At 65.8% G+C, this 13,915-nt stretch overlaps 1 protein-coding gene across 3 annotated transcripts in view; it reads right to left on the bottom strand.

Moving 5' to 3' along the window:
• The window catches only part of CACNA2D2 (calcium voltage-gated channel auxiliary subunit alpha2delta 2), a 115,447-nt gene that overhangs the window by 3,707 nt on the left and 97,825 nt on the right, over positions 1-13,915 (bottom strand). For 2 of the 3 annotated variants that reach the window (XM_080671721.1, XM_080671720.1), the window contains exons 7-30: positions 13,364-13,495; positions 12,844-12,901; positions 12,143-12,193; positions 11,900-11,999; positions 11,654-11,812; positions 11,331-11,438; positions 10,994-11,072; positions 10,348-10,397; positions 10,083-10,172; positions 9,826-9,897; positions 9,601-9,675; positions 8,162-8,236; positions 8,013-8,084; positions 7,860-7,931; positions 7,692-7,753; positions 6,803-6,879; positions 3,307-3,367; positions 1,460-1,557; positions 1,190-1,280; positions 1,042-1,104; positions 794-897; positions 449-547; positions 260-348; positions 11-61 (exon numbers count right to left, since the gene is read on the bottom strand). In XM_080671721.1, coding sequence (XP_080527847.1) covers positions 11-61; positions 260-348; positions 449-547; positions 794-897; positions 1,042-1,104; positions 1,190-1,280; positions 1,460-1,557; positions 3,307-3,367; positions 6,803-6,879; positions 7,692-7,753; positions 7,860-7,931; positions 8,013-8,084; positions 8,162-8,236; positions 9,601-9,675; positions 9,826-9,897; positions 10,083-10,172; positions 10,348-10,397; positions 10,994-11,072; positions 11,331-11,438; positions 11,654-11,812; positions 11,900-11,999; positions 12,143-12,193; positions 12,844-12,901; positions 13,364-13,495 — 1,988 coding nt within the window. The remainder of the gene's footprint in view (positions 1-10; positions 62-259; positions 349-448; positions 548-793; positions 898-1,041; positions 1,105-1,189; positions 1,281-1,459; positions 1,558-3,306; positions 3,368-6,802; positions 6,880-7,691; positions 7,754-7,859; positions 7,932-8,012; positions 8,085-8,161; positions 8,237-9,600; positions 9,676-9,825; positions 9,898-10,082; positions 10,173-10,347; positions 10,398-10,993; positions 11,073-11,330; positions 11,439-11,653; positions 11,813-11,899; positions 12,000-12,142; positions 12,194-12,843; positions 12,902-13,363; positions 13,496-13,915) is intronic. The other variant, XM_080671722.1, reaches the window with a different exon arrangement.

Here is a 13,915-nt window from a genome sequence, read left to right as displayed (position 1 = left end):
GCACACCCACCTCATTGTTAACCTCGCAGTCCATCTCACAGTGGGTGCTGGGGCCACACTGCTGGGCAGAGAGCAAGGACTGTAAGGTGTCCACCAGTCTCCCCCTCCCAGCACCCTCCACCCCTGGGGTCCCCAGGCATCTGCACCAGCCCCTGCCCCCCACAGGCTCCGGAGACACTGAGTGGGAGGACTGGTAGAAGTTCCCGGGGCTCCAGAATGGGTGCTGCTGGGCTTACGGCCCCCACCCCTGCCCAAGTACCTTCTGAGGCTGGTCCTGGTGGGTACGGTTGCTGGCTAGCACCTTGAACTTCTCAGCCCAGGCCTCTAGATCCAGCTTAACACCCACCACTGGGGGGAGAGCAAGGGCCATCAGTGCCTGCCTGCCTGCCTGCCCAGGCAGCCCCCTGCCCACCGTGGGCCCCTCCCTGCTCCCGCCGTGGGCACTGACCTGCTGGTCTCAGGGTGCGTCCGCCCAGACTGAACTCCACAGCGGTGCTGACCAGGATGCCCACCGTGTCGTTCTCCAGCTCCAGAGGCCTTAGCAGGGCTGGGCGAGGCAGTCAGGAGTGGCGGCTAAGGTAAGCACTAAGCACCCAGCACCCAACCTAAGCACCCAGCACCCAGGGCAGTGTTCAGCATAGCCCCGCCCTCTCTTCTCATCAGCCCATCGCCCATCTCAGCCTGCTCGTGTTTGGGAGGGGCCTCAGAAAGGAGAGTCCCACCCTGGAGGAGCACACGGGGGGGGGGGGGGGGGCTCAGCTCCCTGCTGCTGTGCACCCGGGGGGACACGCACCCTCCTGGTGTGGGGGCCTGAAGACGTATCCGCGGTTATCCAGGCTGCGGCGGTAGAAACTGGCATTGAAGGGCTCCGGGTTCTCTGTCCAATCTTCAGCTGCCCTGGTCACCCAAGAAACCAGAGGTTGGTGGAAGGGTGGCTTATGGGGGACAGCGGTCTCATAGGTGCTGAGGCCTCTGGGCAGCAGGACAGAGGCGGGGTCCCAGGCAAGGGCAGGGTGTCGGGTAGTGGGCTAGGCCACTTACTTGTTGGGGAACACTCGGGTGATGCCACCGTCAGTGGCAGCAAACACGGCCAGAAGACTGTACCTGGGGGCGGCAGGGAGGTGAGGGCACAAGCTGCCTTCCCATGGCCCATCCCGGCCTCCCGCCCCCACGGCCGGGCGGTGCCTACGTGTTGAGATCCTGGTCCCGCCACACGCGCTCCACCAGCTGCTGTGTGATGCCCGTGTCCAAGATCAGGTTGTGCAGAAGGAAGTTGTTGCCTGAAATGGGAGGGCAGGGGTGGGGGGGCAGCTTTTCATGGCTCCCCGCCCACGGACCCCCGCCTCTTAAGGCTCCAATGGGAGCCTTCCCCATGCCCTGGCCCGCCCTGCCCTTGGCTGGGGCCTGCATATTCCACACCTGCCGGTTCCGGCTCCCGGGCCGCCCCATCGGCACTCACACTGCTTGGAATCTGGAGTCACTTTCTCCATGAGCTCGATGAAGTTTTTCAGGAACTCGGTGTTGTTGTCGGAGGCATTCAGATCCTTGCAATACTCTCTGGGGGTAGAGGGGGGGCAAGAGGAGTGGGCTTGGGGGGCTGGACAGGGCAGAGGGTCGAAGCTTCCCAACAGGTCTTCCCGGTCATTGGCTGATCAGCCAGGCCTCCGGGCGGGCAGGTGTATTCTTACAGGCTGCAGCCGCTCTGGGCCTGGCGGGCTCCTGGGTCTGGGGAGGGGCAGAGCCCACAGAATGAGGGTCTACTCCCTCTACCCTGGAAGGTTCTCGCTCCGGGACATGGCCCCGCCGAGCCTCCCACCTCTCCTGCGTATCTGGACCCGGATGGAGCACGGGGAGGCCCTCCGGCAGCTCGCCACCTGCGTCCGTGAGCACCAGGTGGGTGGACCCAGTACGGCTGCGGCTGCCGAATCTGAGACCTCACCCCGGCTCCCTGAGCTTGTTTCCTAATTGCAGCAGCGTGGACAGGCCCTGTCAGGGCCCAGGGCGGGGGCTGCGGGGCGTGCGGCGAGGAGCCGTTTCTCCGGCCCAGGTCCTGCTCCCAGCCCTGCCTCAGAGACCTCCCTCCCCGCTGGCCCGCACGGCAGCCAGCCAGCCACGTGCTGGGAGCTTTAAAGTGTGTTGCTTCCCGGGCCCTGCTGGGGCCCACAGCGTGGTGAGGGCACCGGCCCTGGGTCTCAGCCCTCCCCCCACCCCCAACCCCGCTTCCTGGCCCAGGGCCCCTGGCCGTGCACAGCTTCCACTCCGCTGTAGAGGCCACACCTGATGGTCCCAGAGTGACAGCCAATCAGCGAGGCCTGAGGTGCGTGCCCCTGCACCCCCGTGTGTGCGTTTCTGTTTGTGGGTTACATTATTCACTCACCCAACACGTATTTATTGAGCTCTCCCGAGCCAAAGACACAGGTGACAAAAACAGACACAGTCCCTGTCCTCACAGAGCTCCCTGCGGGTCACACGGGCCTTTTCACCCATTTCCACCGGGGCCGCTGCCCACAGCCACCCCCAGCTACCAGGCTCTTACAGACACCCAGTGACTCACAACACAAACACGCAGCTACCGGAGTCAGAGAAACGCGCGGGTGCATGCGCACACGTGCACACACGAGGTTAGGAGTGTCCAGAGCCCGATGTGGTGCCCGAGGGTGCCCCGGGTCTCTTAGCTGCACCCACCTGCCCTCCTCCAGAGCCTGGGTCACAGGGGAGGGCGTTACCACCTGGGGCCCCCTGGCTCCTTCAGATGTGGGCCACAGGCAGGGGTGCCCCCAGGATGTGTGTGCATGCTGAGCGCACTCAAGGGGGGGGGGGCGGTCCAGGCCTGACCCCTCACTTGCCCTCAAAGCCCCCGTCCCCTCTTCCACCCTGACCTCCAAGAGCCACCGCACCTAGACTCGACGGGGCTCTGGCTGGCTCGTCCTCAGACCCACACAAACACTGACTGACACAGGACAAGGACGGGGGGGCGGGGCGGGGCGGGGGAGGCACCGCAAACCAGAGCAGCAGCTGCCCAGCCAGCCCGGGGCACAGAGGACTCCTTCTGGTTGCCTGAGAGGGAAGGGGAAGGTGGGCAGAGGGTCCGGAGCCTCCGCGCCAGGCCTGCCGGGAGGGGAGCTGGGCAGCCGGCACTGCTGCCTGGTTCAGCTACATGGCCCGGGTATGCACGTGGCGCACATACGGGGCTATGCATGGGGAGGGGGCGACACTGCACAGGACACAGACACACACAGCTCCAGGCGGCAGTGCAGGGGGCGGGCCGGGGGGGAGGACACCTCAGCAAGGCCACACGCAAGCTACCTGGGAGCAATGAAAACATGTCCTTCAGACTCAAAGCTGCTGGGCAGCAGGAACTCAAAATCTGCAACAGAAACGGGGGTTATCCGGCGGGGGCTGGGGAGGCGGGAGGCCAGGGGGCTCCGAGCTCAAGGGGCTGGAGGGACAGGGCGGAGGCGGGGGGGTGGCTTCAGGGAGGGGGAGACACTAGCAAAGAGGGAACCCGCCACTTCCATGTTCAAGTTCGAGCCAGAGAGAAAGGGTGGGGTGGGGAGGGTGGAGCCTGTGGAGACCACAGCATCGCAGGAGGGCAGTTATAGCCAATATGTTGCCCGGGCCCGGTCCTCTGTCGGCAGCGAGTCCCTTGGCGCGGCTGTATATGCTTCCATACGGCTGTATAGCACATATACACGGACACACACACACATATATATATACACACACTGCTATATATATGCATGGTCTGGGGGCCAGTCTCGCTCTCATCGCATCCGTAATGGAGAAACCGCATGCTGACTCCCTGCGCCCCCACAGAGACTCTGGGGGAGGGAGCTGGCTTTGGCTGCGGATCTGTACCCCTCTTTCTTTGCTGCAGCTGTTTGTGTTTTGGAAGGCCTTGCTTTTGTTCTGTGTCAGGCATCCACATGGCCAAACCGGGGGGGGTTTCTCACGGGCACAGACAGTCCAACCAGAGACAGTGTGGGCGGCTGGGGTGGGCTGCAGTGCATTGTGGGGGCTGGCGGTCCTCCCTAGGGTAGGAGCTGGGTGAGGGGAGACCTTGAGGTGCCCGGGAATGTTCCCACGCTGTCGGGGGAGCGTCTGGGGGCTGCGAGGGGATGGGAGGGTTGTTTGAATCTACACACCTGCCCTCTTGGGCTGGGAGCATGAAGGCGGGGGAGGGGGGAAGGTGGGGTCTCCCCTTTCCTAGGACCTGTGTGGGCTCAGAGTAGGCAAGGGGTGCTGGTGAGGGATCCATCAATTGGGCCCGTGCATGCGTGAGTGACATGAGCGTGTGTGCGCATGCCGCTGTCCCTGCGTGGGTGTGGGGCATCTGGGACTGGCCTAGAGGGACTGGCCACCTTGCTGGGCCTCCTCTGCCCTCAGCCTCTGGGGAATCCCCCTTGCCATCCTCACACCCAGATTCCAAACTCTCAGTCACCCCAGGGCTTGGCTTTTGCAGAGGAGGGGTCTTCCCTGTTCCCCAATACTCCCACAATGCACTGCAAGATTCCAGGGAAGGGGGACTTGGGGTGCATGGGGGGCTGGGCAGTCACTGGTTGGACTGTTGCTTTCTGATAGGACTGGGAGGCAGGGTTTGGACACAAGCCGACAGGGCAGGGGTGGGGAGGAGAGGAGGAGGAGAAAGAGAGAGGGGGTGGGAGCAGGAAGGGAGCTGTGCTATGGCTGTCACTGTTACCAGGGCCCTGCAGTTCGGGGGTCCCTGGGAGGGGTGCAGAGGGGGAGAAAAGACAACTCAAGCCAGTGGAAGTGGGGCCTGTCCCTCACCCCCACCCGGGCTCGTGGGGGCAGCTGTATTCCCCTTGCTGGACGAGGGCTCCCAGGCCCTGGGGACCGAGGACAGGGCCTCCTCTCTGTCCAGGGGTCCCCTGGGAGGGCGTGTCTGCACCAGTGGCAGTCCCTGGTGTGCTGCTCTCCCCCCCCCCCCCCCGCGCTCTGACCAGGCCCGCACGGTCACTGCCTTCCTTTCCCGGGAGTCTGGCCTGGGCGCCTCTGAGCGCAGACCCTGCTCTTCACATCCAGCCGGATCCCCTCCAAGCTCTTTTGCTGGCCCTTGTGGTCCAGACAGACACCCTCCGTCCCCGGCCGGGCGCGCAGTCCCGGAGTCTGCCTTCCCTGGACACCTTTTCCAACCTGCCCACCTCCCCCGGGCCGGAGAGCACCCAGCACAGGGCTGGGCTGGTGGCCTGAGCCACGGCTCTGGGTTTCAGCACCCTGGCCAGCGCCCATGATGGTCGGGGCTGCCTTGCCCTCCAGGTGGCCTGGCTGCTGCCCTGTCCTGCCTGCCTGCCTCAGGGTCAGGGCTGGAGGCTTCCAGAGCCTCCGTCTCCCCTCGGGAGGGAGCGCCGCCAGCCTCTGCAGTCGGCGCTGGCGAGCAGAGGAAGAGCTATCCCGAGGAAGCCTCGTGTGGCTGGCCCCTTCCCGTGAGCCTCACACATCCCTCTGAGGACTGATCTGCCCCCTGTGCTGCTGGGTGGGGGGTGGTGCAGAGGCATCCAGCCCTGTCCCCACTGTTGAGTTGCCTTGGAGGGACAGAGAAGGGGGGCGGGGCCTGCCCAGAGGGGGCCAGGAGGGGAGGAGCGGGCCTGAGCTCTCAGAACACGCTGGAGAACGGCCCTACAAGTAGGGCCGGGGCCGGGGCCACTGGCTCTAGTTGGGATCCGAGGAAAGGCAAGAACTGGAGGAGCCAAGGGGATGCTGGGAGGGGGCCCTAGAGAGCAGGGGTGTGGCCGGTCCTGGGCAGGGAGGGGGGCAAGCAGGGGCGAGAGGGCGGGTGGGGTGGGGAGAGGGGGGTGCACTGGTTCTGAATATACTTGCCCTTCAGTTTGCTGATTGGCACTGGGACAGTCCACCAAGAGAGAAAGCGAGGAAAACAAAACAACACAAACACAAAAACAAACGAAAAGGGGGAGGGGAAGGGGAGGGGCACAAACAATATTTTATTCAATGGCTGTTTGAATGAAAATATTGTGTCTTATCATCATACCGAAAGGAAACTTCTTGCAAAAAAACGACATGAGAGAGAAAGAGAGAGCGAGAAAACTCAAAGGAGATGAGCCCCAGTGGGCCAGGCAGGCGGGGCGCGCCCGAGGGGGCCGGAGCCCCAGCCTCCCTCCCCGTGGTGGTGACCTCGGTGGTGGGCAGGCGGGGCCACAGGCTCCCGGAGGCCCAGGGTGGGTGGGACATGCAGGGGTGAGCCACAGGCAGAGAGTGGGAGAGGGAGGGAGGGAGCAGAAAGGGAGGGGAGAGAGGGAGATAGAGAAGGTGGGGGTGAGGGAGGGGAAAGAGAAGGAAGGAGGGAAGGAAGGAAAGAGGGAGAGAGGGAGGGAGAAAGAAGAGGAGGAGGAAGGTGAGGGAGGATGAGTTGGGGGAACAGCAGAGGGGGGAGACCCAGGGGTGGCTCCTGGGGGTGAGAGCTGCAGGGAGAAGAAGGGGGTGGAGGAGCTTGTCCTCCAGGAATGCACCCCAGGGGTGTGCGGGGTGGGTGGGGGGGCAGGCCAAGGAGGGAAGACACGGAGTAGGAGAAACCAAAAACAGAACCTCAACGGAAGCCATGAGAGAATGGTCTGGAACCGAATCTGAGAAAAGGCAAGCATGCAGATTCCAACAGACTTTCGGGCGGTGCCCAGCCCTCGGGCGCCTGGGACAGGCAGACTGGGCAGGAGGGGCCGCCTGGCTGCAGGCAGCTGGCTACGCTGCCCGAGGCCGGCCAGGGTGCCAGGGTGCCAGGGTGCGGGGCGGAGGCAGGGGTGCAGGGCACAGGCAGGGGCTGGCCACTTACACTTGACCTGCAGGATCTGGTCGCTGAGATTGGCTTGGAGGTAGAAGGTGCTGTAGGGAGGGAGCACGAGCCCTAGGCTGCGGGGAGCGAGGGGCGCAGGTCACCGCTGGGGAGAGGCGGGCACCTTGGCACCCCCTCCCCACGGCCTTGGAGCCGGGTGGAGACCCAGGCTGTGGCCTCCCCGCCCCTGACCCCAGGGACAGCTTTCCCTGGTTGGCCTCGGGGCCCGGACCCTCCACTCCCCATCTTCTCCTCGAGGCCTCAGAATTTCTAGCTCCAAAGCTAATCTCCACCCCACCCCTCACGCCCAGCAGCCTCCCCCAACATACCAACGGCCCTGCCAGCCTCCTCCATCTGCCAGCAGCAGGCTCACCAGGGGCAGAACACTGTCAGTGAGCCAGGCTGGGGCGCTGCTGGGGGAGGAGGGTCCGCAGCCCCCAGAGATTCAGGCCACCGAGAGCCGCCGAAAGCAGGGCTGGCACTAACACGGGGGAGGGGGGCAGCTCGGGCCGCTATGGGGTGTGAATGAGACGGGGACCCTGCCTGCCTGACCCCCAGGGACCTGGTCGGGCTGAGAGCAGGCCCGTGAATGTGCTGAGGGAGACATCCGGGTGTAGACACCAGGGCACCATCCAGGCGGCAGGGGTGGGGGTAGGGGTGGGGGTGGGGGGGGTGCCGCAGGGAAGCGGCAGATGCACCGCTGGTGTGTCCTGTGTTCCCAGGAGAGGGCGCCTGTTCCTGAAGGGTTGGCAGGAGGCCCTTGGGGACTGAGCGTCATGGGGGGAGAAGCGAGGGCCCGGCTGCAGGTGCCTCACCGCACACTGGTGTGGGGCCGGTGGGCTTGGGGCCCCCCGCCCTTCCCTGCCGGCCCCACCGTGGCCCCACTCACCTGTAGTTGGTGCTCCTTATAGGCACCCAGGTGTAGTTTCGCATCACCTCATCGATGTACCGCTGGGAGGAGAGGCGGGGTCAGGTACATGGGCCAGCAGGCGGGGGTGGGGTGGGGTGGGGGGAGGGCCATGTCCGCCTGCCGCTGTCCCTCTCCACCACCTCTCACCTCGTCCAGGGACTTGACCAACGTTCTGATCTGCTTGTGGCCCTTGTTGCCGTCGATCATGCTCCGACGGATCTGCAAGAGCCAGAGACGTGAGGGTGGGGCCCTGCCTTCCTCTGCTCTGGGTGCCGCACCCCTGCTCCCCGCCTTCCTCACCTCCTCCTTATTCTCATCTTCCAGCTCTGCATCCAGGAAGTCCAGAGTCACAGGCTCCCGGAAGTTGGTGGTCTGGGAGAGGCAGGGCAGGAGGTCAGAGGCCCCATCTCACAGGGCCCACCCCGCTCCAGGCCACTCCCATGGCTCACCTGGGGCTTGAGGTTAGGGTGCAGCAACACATAGCCGTTCAAGTCAATGGCAAACACGTAGCCGTTGGCTCCAAGCTGGGGGTGTAAGTTGTGGGGTTGGGGGGGCTCAGGGCCTGGAGGGCTGGGCAGGGGTTCCCTGGGCTCAAGAGCTTTTCCTTATCCTGCCTTCCATGCCGAGGGGTGCCATCTGCCTGCCTGGGCCGGGCCCCCACATACCATGGGGCCCCAAGCCTGCTTCTCAAGCCCAGCCCAGCAGGCTGCTGACCGGCTCTGAGGGACCACCATTCATCTGGCAGCCTGGACTGCCCCCTACCCCTGGTTCTAATGGAGCTGTCAATCAGCGGTGGCTCCACCCCCACTGGCCCCACCCCACTCCTGCCTCCTCCTGGTGTCCATCTCAGGAGAGCACAGGGGAGGAGCCGACCCTGGATCCCACAGGCCTGGGGCTCCCTCCTGGACCCACCCTCACCTCTCAGCACCTGGAGCCCAGTGACATGGGGCCTGCGTGTGGCTCAGGTTTAAGGATGCGTCACACCCCCCTCCTCCCCCACCCCTTTCACACCCAAGCCCTAAACTCCCCTTGCCACAGGCCCTGGGCCAGCCCCACGGCTCCTGCCCCTTCCCTGGCTTAGGATTCTGTTTTTCACGTTCAGGCCTTTGGCAGGGGTCCTCAAACTTTTTAAACAGGGGGCCAGTTCACTGTCCCTCAGACGGTTGGAGGGCCGGACTATAGTTTAAAAAAAAAAACTATGAACAAATTCCTATGCGCACTGCGGGCCTGGGACGAGTCGGCTGCTAAGCAGGACAGGCAGCGGCACCCGGCGGGCCGGATCAATGTCCTCGGCGGGCCACATGTGGCCCGTGGGCCGTAGTTTGAGGACGCCTGGTCCAGAGAATTCCCTCCCCTTCCCCGCCTTTCTACCCGGGCCACGCCTGCCGTGTGATAGCCCAGGAGGCGTCAAAATACAGCCCCAGGGCCACACCTGCCCGCCGCCTGTTCATAGCCGCCTGTTCATATCTAGCTGCCAGCTTCGGACGGCTCTGACACGTTTCAGTGCTTGAAAAGACCGAAAGCACAATCCTGTTTCATGACGTGCGGGCATCATCGGCTCATGTTTCCGTGTCCGCAAACCAATCTCGCGGGAGCACGCCATGCCCGTTTGCTTGGTCTGTGGCCTGTTCCCGATGGAGCCGCAGAATGGAGTAGGAATGTGCGTACTGAGGCTGGCGGGGCCTCAAGCAGTCACGGTCTGGCCCTTCACAGGAAGTGGGCCGGCCCCCAGCTCTAGGCCCAAGGTCACCTCCTCCGGAAGCCTTCCCTGACTGCCTGAACTCAGAGGTCTCCACGGGGTGTTCTGATCGCCACCAGCCTCCTCTGCGGGGCCCGGCCGTGTCCCCATGGGAGGCAGAGCGGGGCGAACGTGCAGGCTGGCACTCACCGTGTAGTTGGGAGTCAGCCTTTTGATGTCATTCAGCGCCACGTCGATACCCATCACGCCCAGGATCAGCTGGTTCTGGGAGCAGAGGCGGGGGTCTGTCACGGGCTCACCCCACGCCCAAGGCTTCAAGTGGCTCTCCGAAGCGGTCTGACTGGCAGGCCTACCTATCCCTCCTCCATGCCAGCCCTCCCCGGGCACCCTCATCCTCCCCGGGCACCCCCTCACCTTCTTCTCCCCAGGGCCATCCTGCGTCAGGTTGAACACTGGGAGGGTCCCTGTCACCACCAGCCCCAGCCCCTGCAGGGAGAGCAGATGTTGGTCTGTGGCCAGCCAGGCCCCGCCCCGTGTTCAGAGCAGAGGGACAGCGGCCTTTTTGCTCCTCTGCTTGGTTTCCCCCATGATGGGGCCCTCAAGGGACAGGACCCTGTGGGCACATCCGGGGGGGGGGGGGAAAGGTCGCCAGCCCCACCCCAGAGCCTTACCAGCGCATCCTCGTACACGTTGGTCCACTGCACCTGCTTGGCCTCCTTGCCCGCCAGCACCATGGGCCTGCCCAATACGTCTAGATATTCCTGGGGAAGGGATGGCGGGCCGGGGTCACGAGGGTCCCTCCCACTGTCCCTTCCCTGTTCCGCCTCCCCGTGCATCATCAGGCCACCAGGGGGCGCGCTCACCCCACAGCAGCTCATCACAGGCGCTGTCCCCCTGGGAGCAAGGGGCTGGGAGGAGGGGGCCCCACCGGCTCACCTGGGTGTTGATGCGGATGGCGCCGATGGAAGGGATCTCAAAATAGTAACCTGTGAGGGAAGGCGAGGCAGAGGGGCGGGGGGGGTGTGCTCAGGACCCACAGCCGGGGGGCCTGTGCCCTGGGGTGTGCCTGCAGCCCCGACCTGTCCCTCAGGCTCCCTCTCTTTTGGGGGTCACTTCCCCTGAATCATGTCCCGTCAATGGTCCCTGCCATCGCCCTGCCAATGGGAGGGACCCAGAGGAGGGGCTCTGAGTGCAGGGGTGTCAAATAGGGGTGTAAGAGCTGGGGTGACAGAGGAGCCGAGGCCTGACGTCCCTCATTCTAGGCTGACCGTGACATTCAGCGTCCACCCAGGGGACAGGCCCAAATGCATGGACAGACTGACCAGCAAGCAGACACAGGAGCGGACAAGGTGGGAGACAAGAGGGGCAGCGGGCATTCAGACAGAGGGGCAGGACGACGCTGGGTCAGACGGACAAGTTAGCCAGACACAGAGACCGGTGGGCGGTCACACGTGTGGGAGGAGGCACAGACAGCGGATGAGCAAGCAGCTGGACCTACGGACGGACAGGCGGACCCCACCGGCCTGACAGGCGGCGGGACAGGGCGGGCAGGCCCGTGTGACGGGGTGCCCGGCTGAGGTACCTTTGTTGGCGCAGGCCATCCACTGCAGGGGCGTGACGTCATAGTTGTGCTGCCCCACGGAGAAGGTAAACACGCGCACCTGTTTGGGACCCGTGGTCACTGCCGCGGCCGCCAGAGCGCGGCTCTCCCCGGTGCCTGCCCCGGTCCCCTGCTCCCCCCCACCAGAGCGCGGCCCTCCCCGGTGCCAGCCCCGGTCCCCCGCCACCCCCCATCAGAGCGCGGCCCTCCCCGGTGCCAGCCCCGGTCCCCCGCCCCCCCCCCCCCCCCAGAGCCGGCCCTCCCCGGTGCCTGCCCCGGTCCCCTGCCCCCCCCCGCCCCCGCCCGGGTCAGGCCTCACCGTGCGGTTGGGCCAGTTGTACTTCTCAAAGACGTCCTGCACGCGGTCCTCGCCCCCGTCCGTGAACATCATGATCATCTTGTTGCAGTTGGCGCGGCTGATGTTGGACTGGGCAGGAGTGGGGGTGGGGTCAGGTGGCTCTTGGCCCCCCCTGGTGCGGGGATGGGCCTCCCTCCCCCGCAGGCCTGACCCGCTGGCCCCGCTCCCACAGCAGATGGTGCCGGCTGCCGGAGCTGCCCGTTGGGTGCTAACAAGGCCATTCGTCTTGATTTCCCCGGTGTCACCGAGCCCGGGCCCTCCCCGCCCCCGGCCCCGCGGCTCACGTTCTGCAGCTGGTCGAAGGCGTACTCGAAGCCGGCCTTGTAGCCCGTGGTGCCCTTGGCCACCATGCCCTGCACGGCCTCCTTGAACACCTTCTTGTTGCGCACGTTAGCCTGCACCAGGTGCGTGAAGCAGGACACGGGCTGCGCCTTCTCGTTGAACTGCAGGGACAGCGAGGGGGGTGATTGCAGGGGCCGGTATGTGTGGGGGGGACCCGTGGTAGGCCCCCCTGCCGCCCCGGCACCCACCGAGGCCACGTTCACGTAGTCGTCGTCCGAGAGCGTGTCCAGCATCTCGCACACGGACGTCTTCATGAGCTTCAGGGTCAGGCCGCTGACGCTGCCGCTCCTGGGGAGGTCACGGGGGTTGGGGGGTGCCGGTGGGCCTCAGGCGTCCTCCTGCCACCCCCTGCCACCCCCCCATGATGCCCCAGGCAGCAGATTCCAGCCCTCGCCCTGCCCCCACCCCACCTGCCAGCATGGCTCACTCACACGTCCACGATGATGACCATGTCCTTGGGGGAGGAGGCTCCCTGGATGTACCTGCCCACGAGAGGCTCGGGTTAGGGCTCCCTCCGCCCCCCACACACCCATTCCACTGGGCAGCCCCTGCGTGGGCCCCACGGGGCTCTGGGCGTGGAGGATACCGCGTTTAATAAAACCGTCCTTGCTCATGACATGAACGACCTGGCCCCCCGCATGGGAGCGACCCCGAGGAGGGGGAGCAGGTGACCCAGAGGGGGCTGCAGGCACGGTCCCTGGTCTCGGGGGCCTCTCGTGTTCCCAGCCCAGGACGGCGTCCCAAGGGCAGAGTCCGGGCTGTGCACAGGACTGAACAGGTGGCAGGGAGGGGGAAGGTCGTGGCTACTTGCGGGAGAGGCAGAGCGGAGGGGAGGGCTCAGCTGGGCGGGGGGCTGGCCGACCCCACAGGAGATACGTCCACCCCTGGGGAACCTGCACTGTCCCATCCCTCAGTCCTGAGGGGGTGGAGTGCCAGGCAGTGGACGGGGCAGAGGCGGCTGGGAGGCCTGCCTGGGTGATGGGATCCATTTTCCAGTGGCAACGATGTGTGAAATGAAAATTGGATAGAGCTGGCTGCGCCCTGCTCGCAGCCTGGATATAGGGAGGGAGGGGCGGGCGGGAGGCGGGGAGCCGAGGGGGTGTCCCTGCCCAACCCCTCCTTGCTCGCTCACCAGGGTCTCCTTCGGACGTCGTACAGGTCGATCTTCTTGGGGGCTCGCCATGGGGTGGCTGTAGGGGGGAAAGGGGTGAGTGGGTCTGGCAGGGAAGGGCCCGGTCCCACATAGGCAGCAGTTGTGGGGTGACCATCCCACCCCACACGCCCAAGAGTGGGCGGTGCCGAGTGGACGGGGTGGGGGGGGCGGTGCCGAGTGGACGGGGTGGGGGGGGGCGGTGCCGAGTGGACGGGGTGGGGGGGGGCGGTGCCGAGTGGACGGGGTGGGGGGGGGCGGTGCCGAGTGGACGGGGTGGGGGGGGGCGGTGCCGAGTGGACGGGGTGGGGGGGGCGGTGCCGAGTGGACGGGGTGGGGGGGCGGTGCCGAGTGGACGGGGTGGGGGAGGCGGTGCTGAGTGGGGAGGCGGTGCCGAGTGGGGAGGCGGTGCCGAGTGGGGAGGCGGTGCCGAGTGGGGAGGCGGTGCCGAGTGGGGGGGGCGGTGCCGAGTGGGCGGGGTGGGGGGCGGGCTGGTACCCACCTGGGTAGTAGCGGGTGACCCCCGTGGCGCTGCCGAAGACCTGCCACAGCAGCGTGGGGTCGCGCTGGCGGTTCTCGGTGAACACGGTCTCCAGGGCCTCGGTCCAGTTGAGCTCATTGAGGATGACGGTGGCTGCGGGGGAGCGGAGGCTGGGGTGGGACGCGCCTGGGCTGCCCCTCACCTGACGACACCCATGCCCGTGCCCCACGTAGGAAGCCTCACCCGCTCTCTGCCTACCAGGCTCCCCCTCCCTACGGGGCTGCGCCAGCTCCTCCAGGAGGAGTTCCTGGTCCTCACCCTCCTGAGCCACAGCGCAGCCTACCCTTCCGCCGGGCCCTACAGACCGAGGGCCAGCTGTGGCCTGTGGCCCCGGGGGAGGGGCCGTCAGGGGGCTGGGAGCTGTGGGTCGGACGCCGATCCAGCATGCTGGCAGCTGGTCCCCCGGGAGCTCACCCACTCAGCATGCACTCCGGGCTGCAGCCACAAGAAAGCAATTAAGGGCTCGATGATGGGGCTGGAATTATTCAGCTATTAAGGTGCCTGATAAGCTGG

This window comes from Plecotus auritus (assembly GCF_963455305.1).
Source record: "Plecotus auritus genome assembly, chromosome: 6".
NCBI classification, from domain to species: domain Eukaryota; kingdom Metazoa; phylum Chordata; class Mammalia; order Chiroptera; family Vespertilionidae; genus Plecotus; species Plecotus auritus.
Note: the sequence above shows the minus strand (reverse complement) of the source record. Positions and strands in the feature narration are given on the sequence as shown.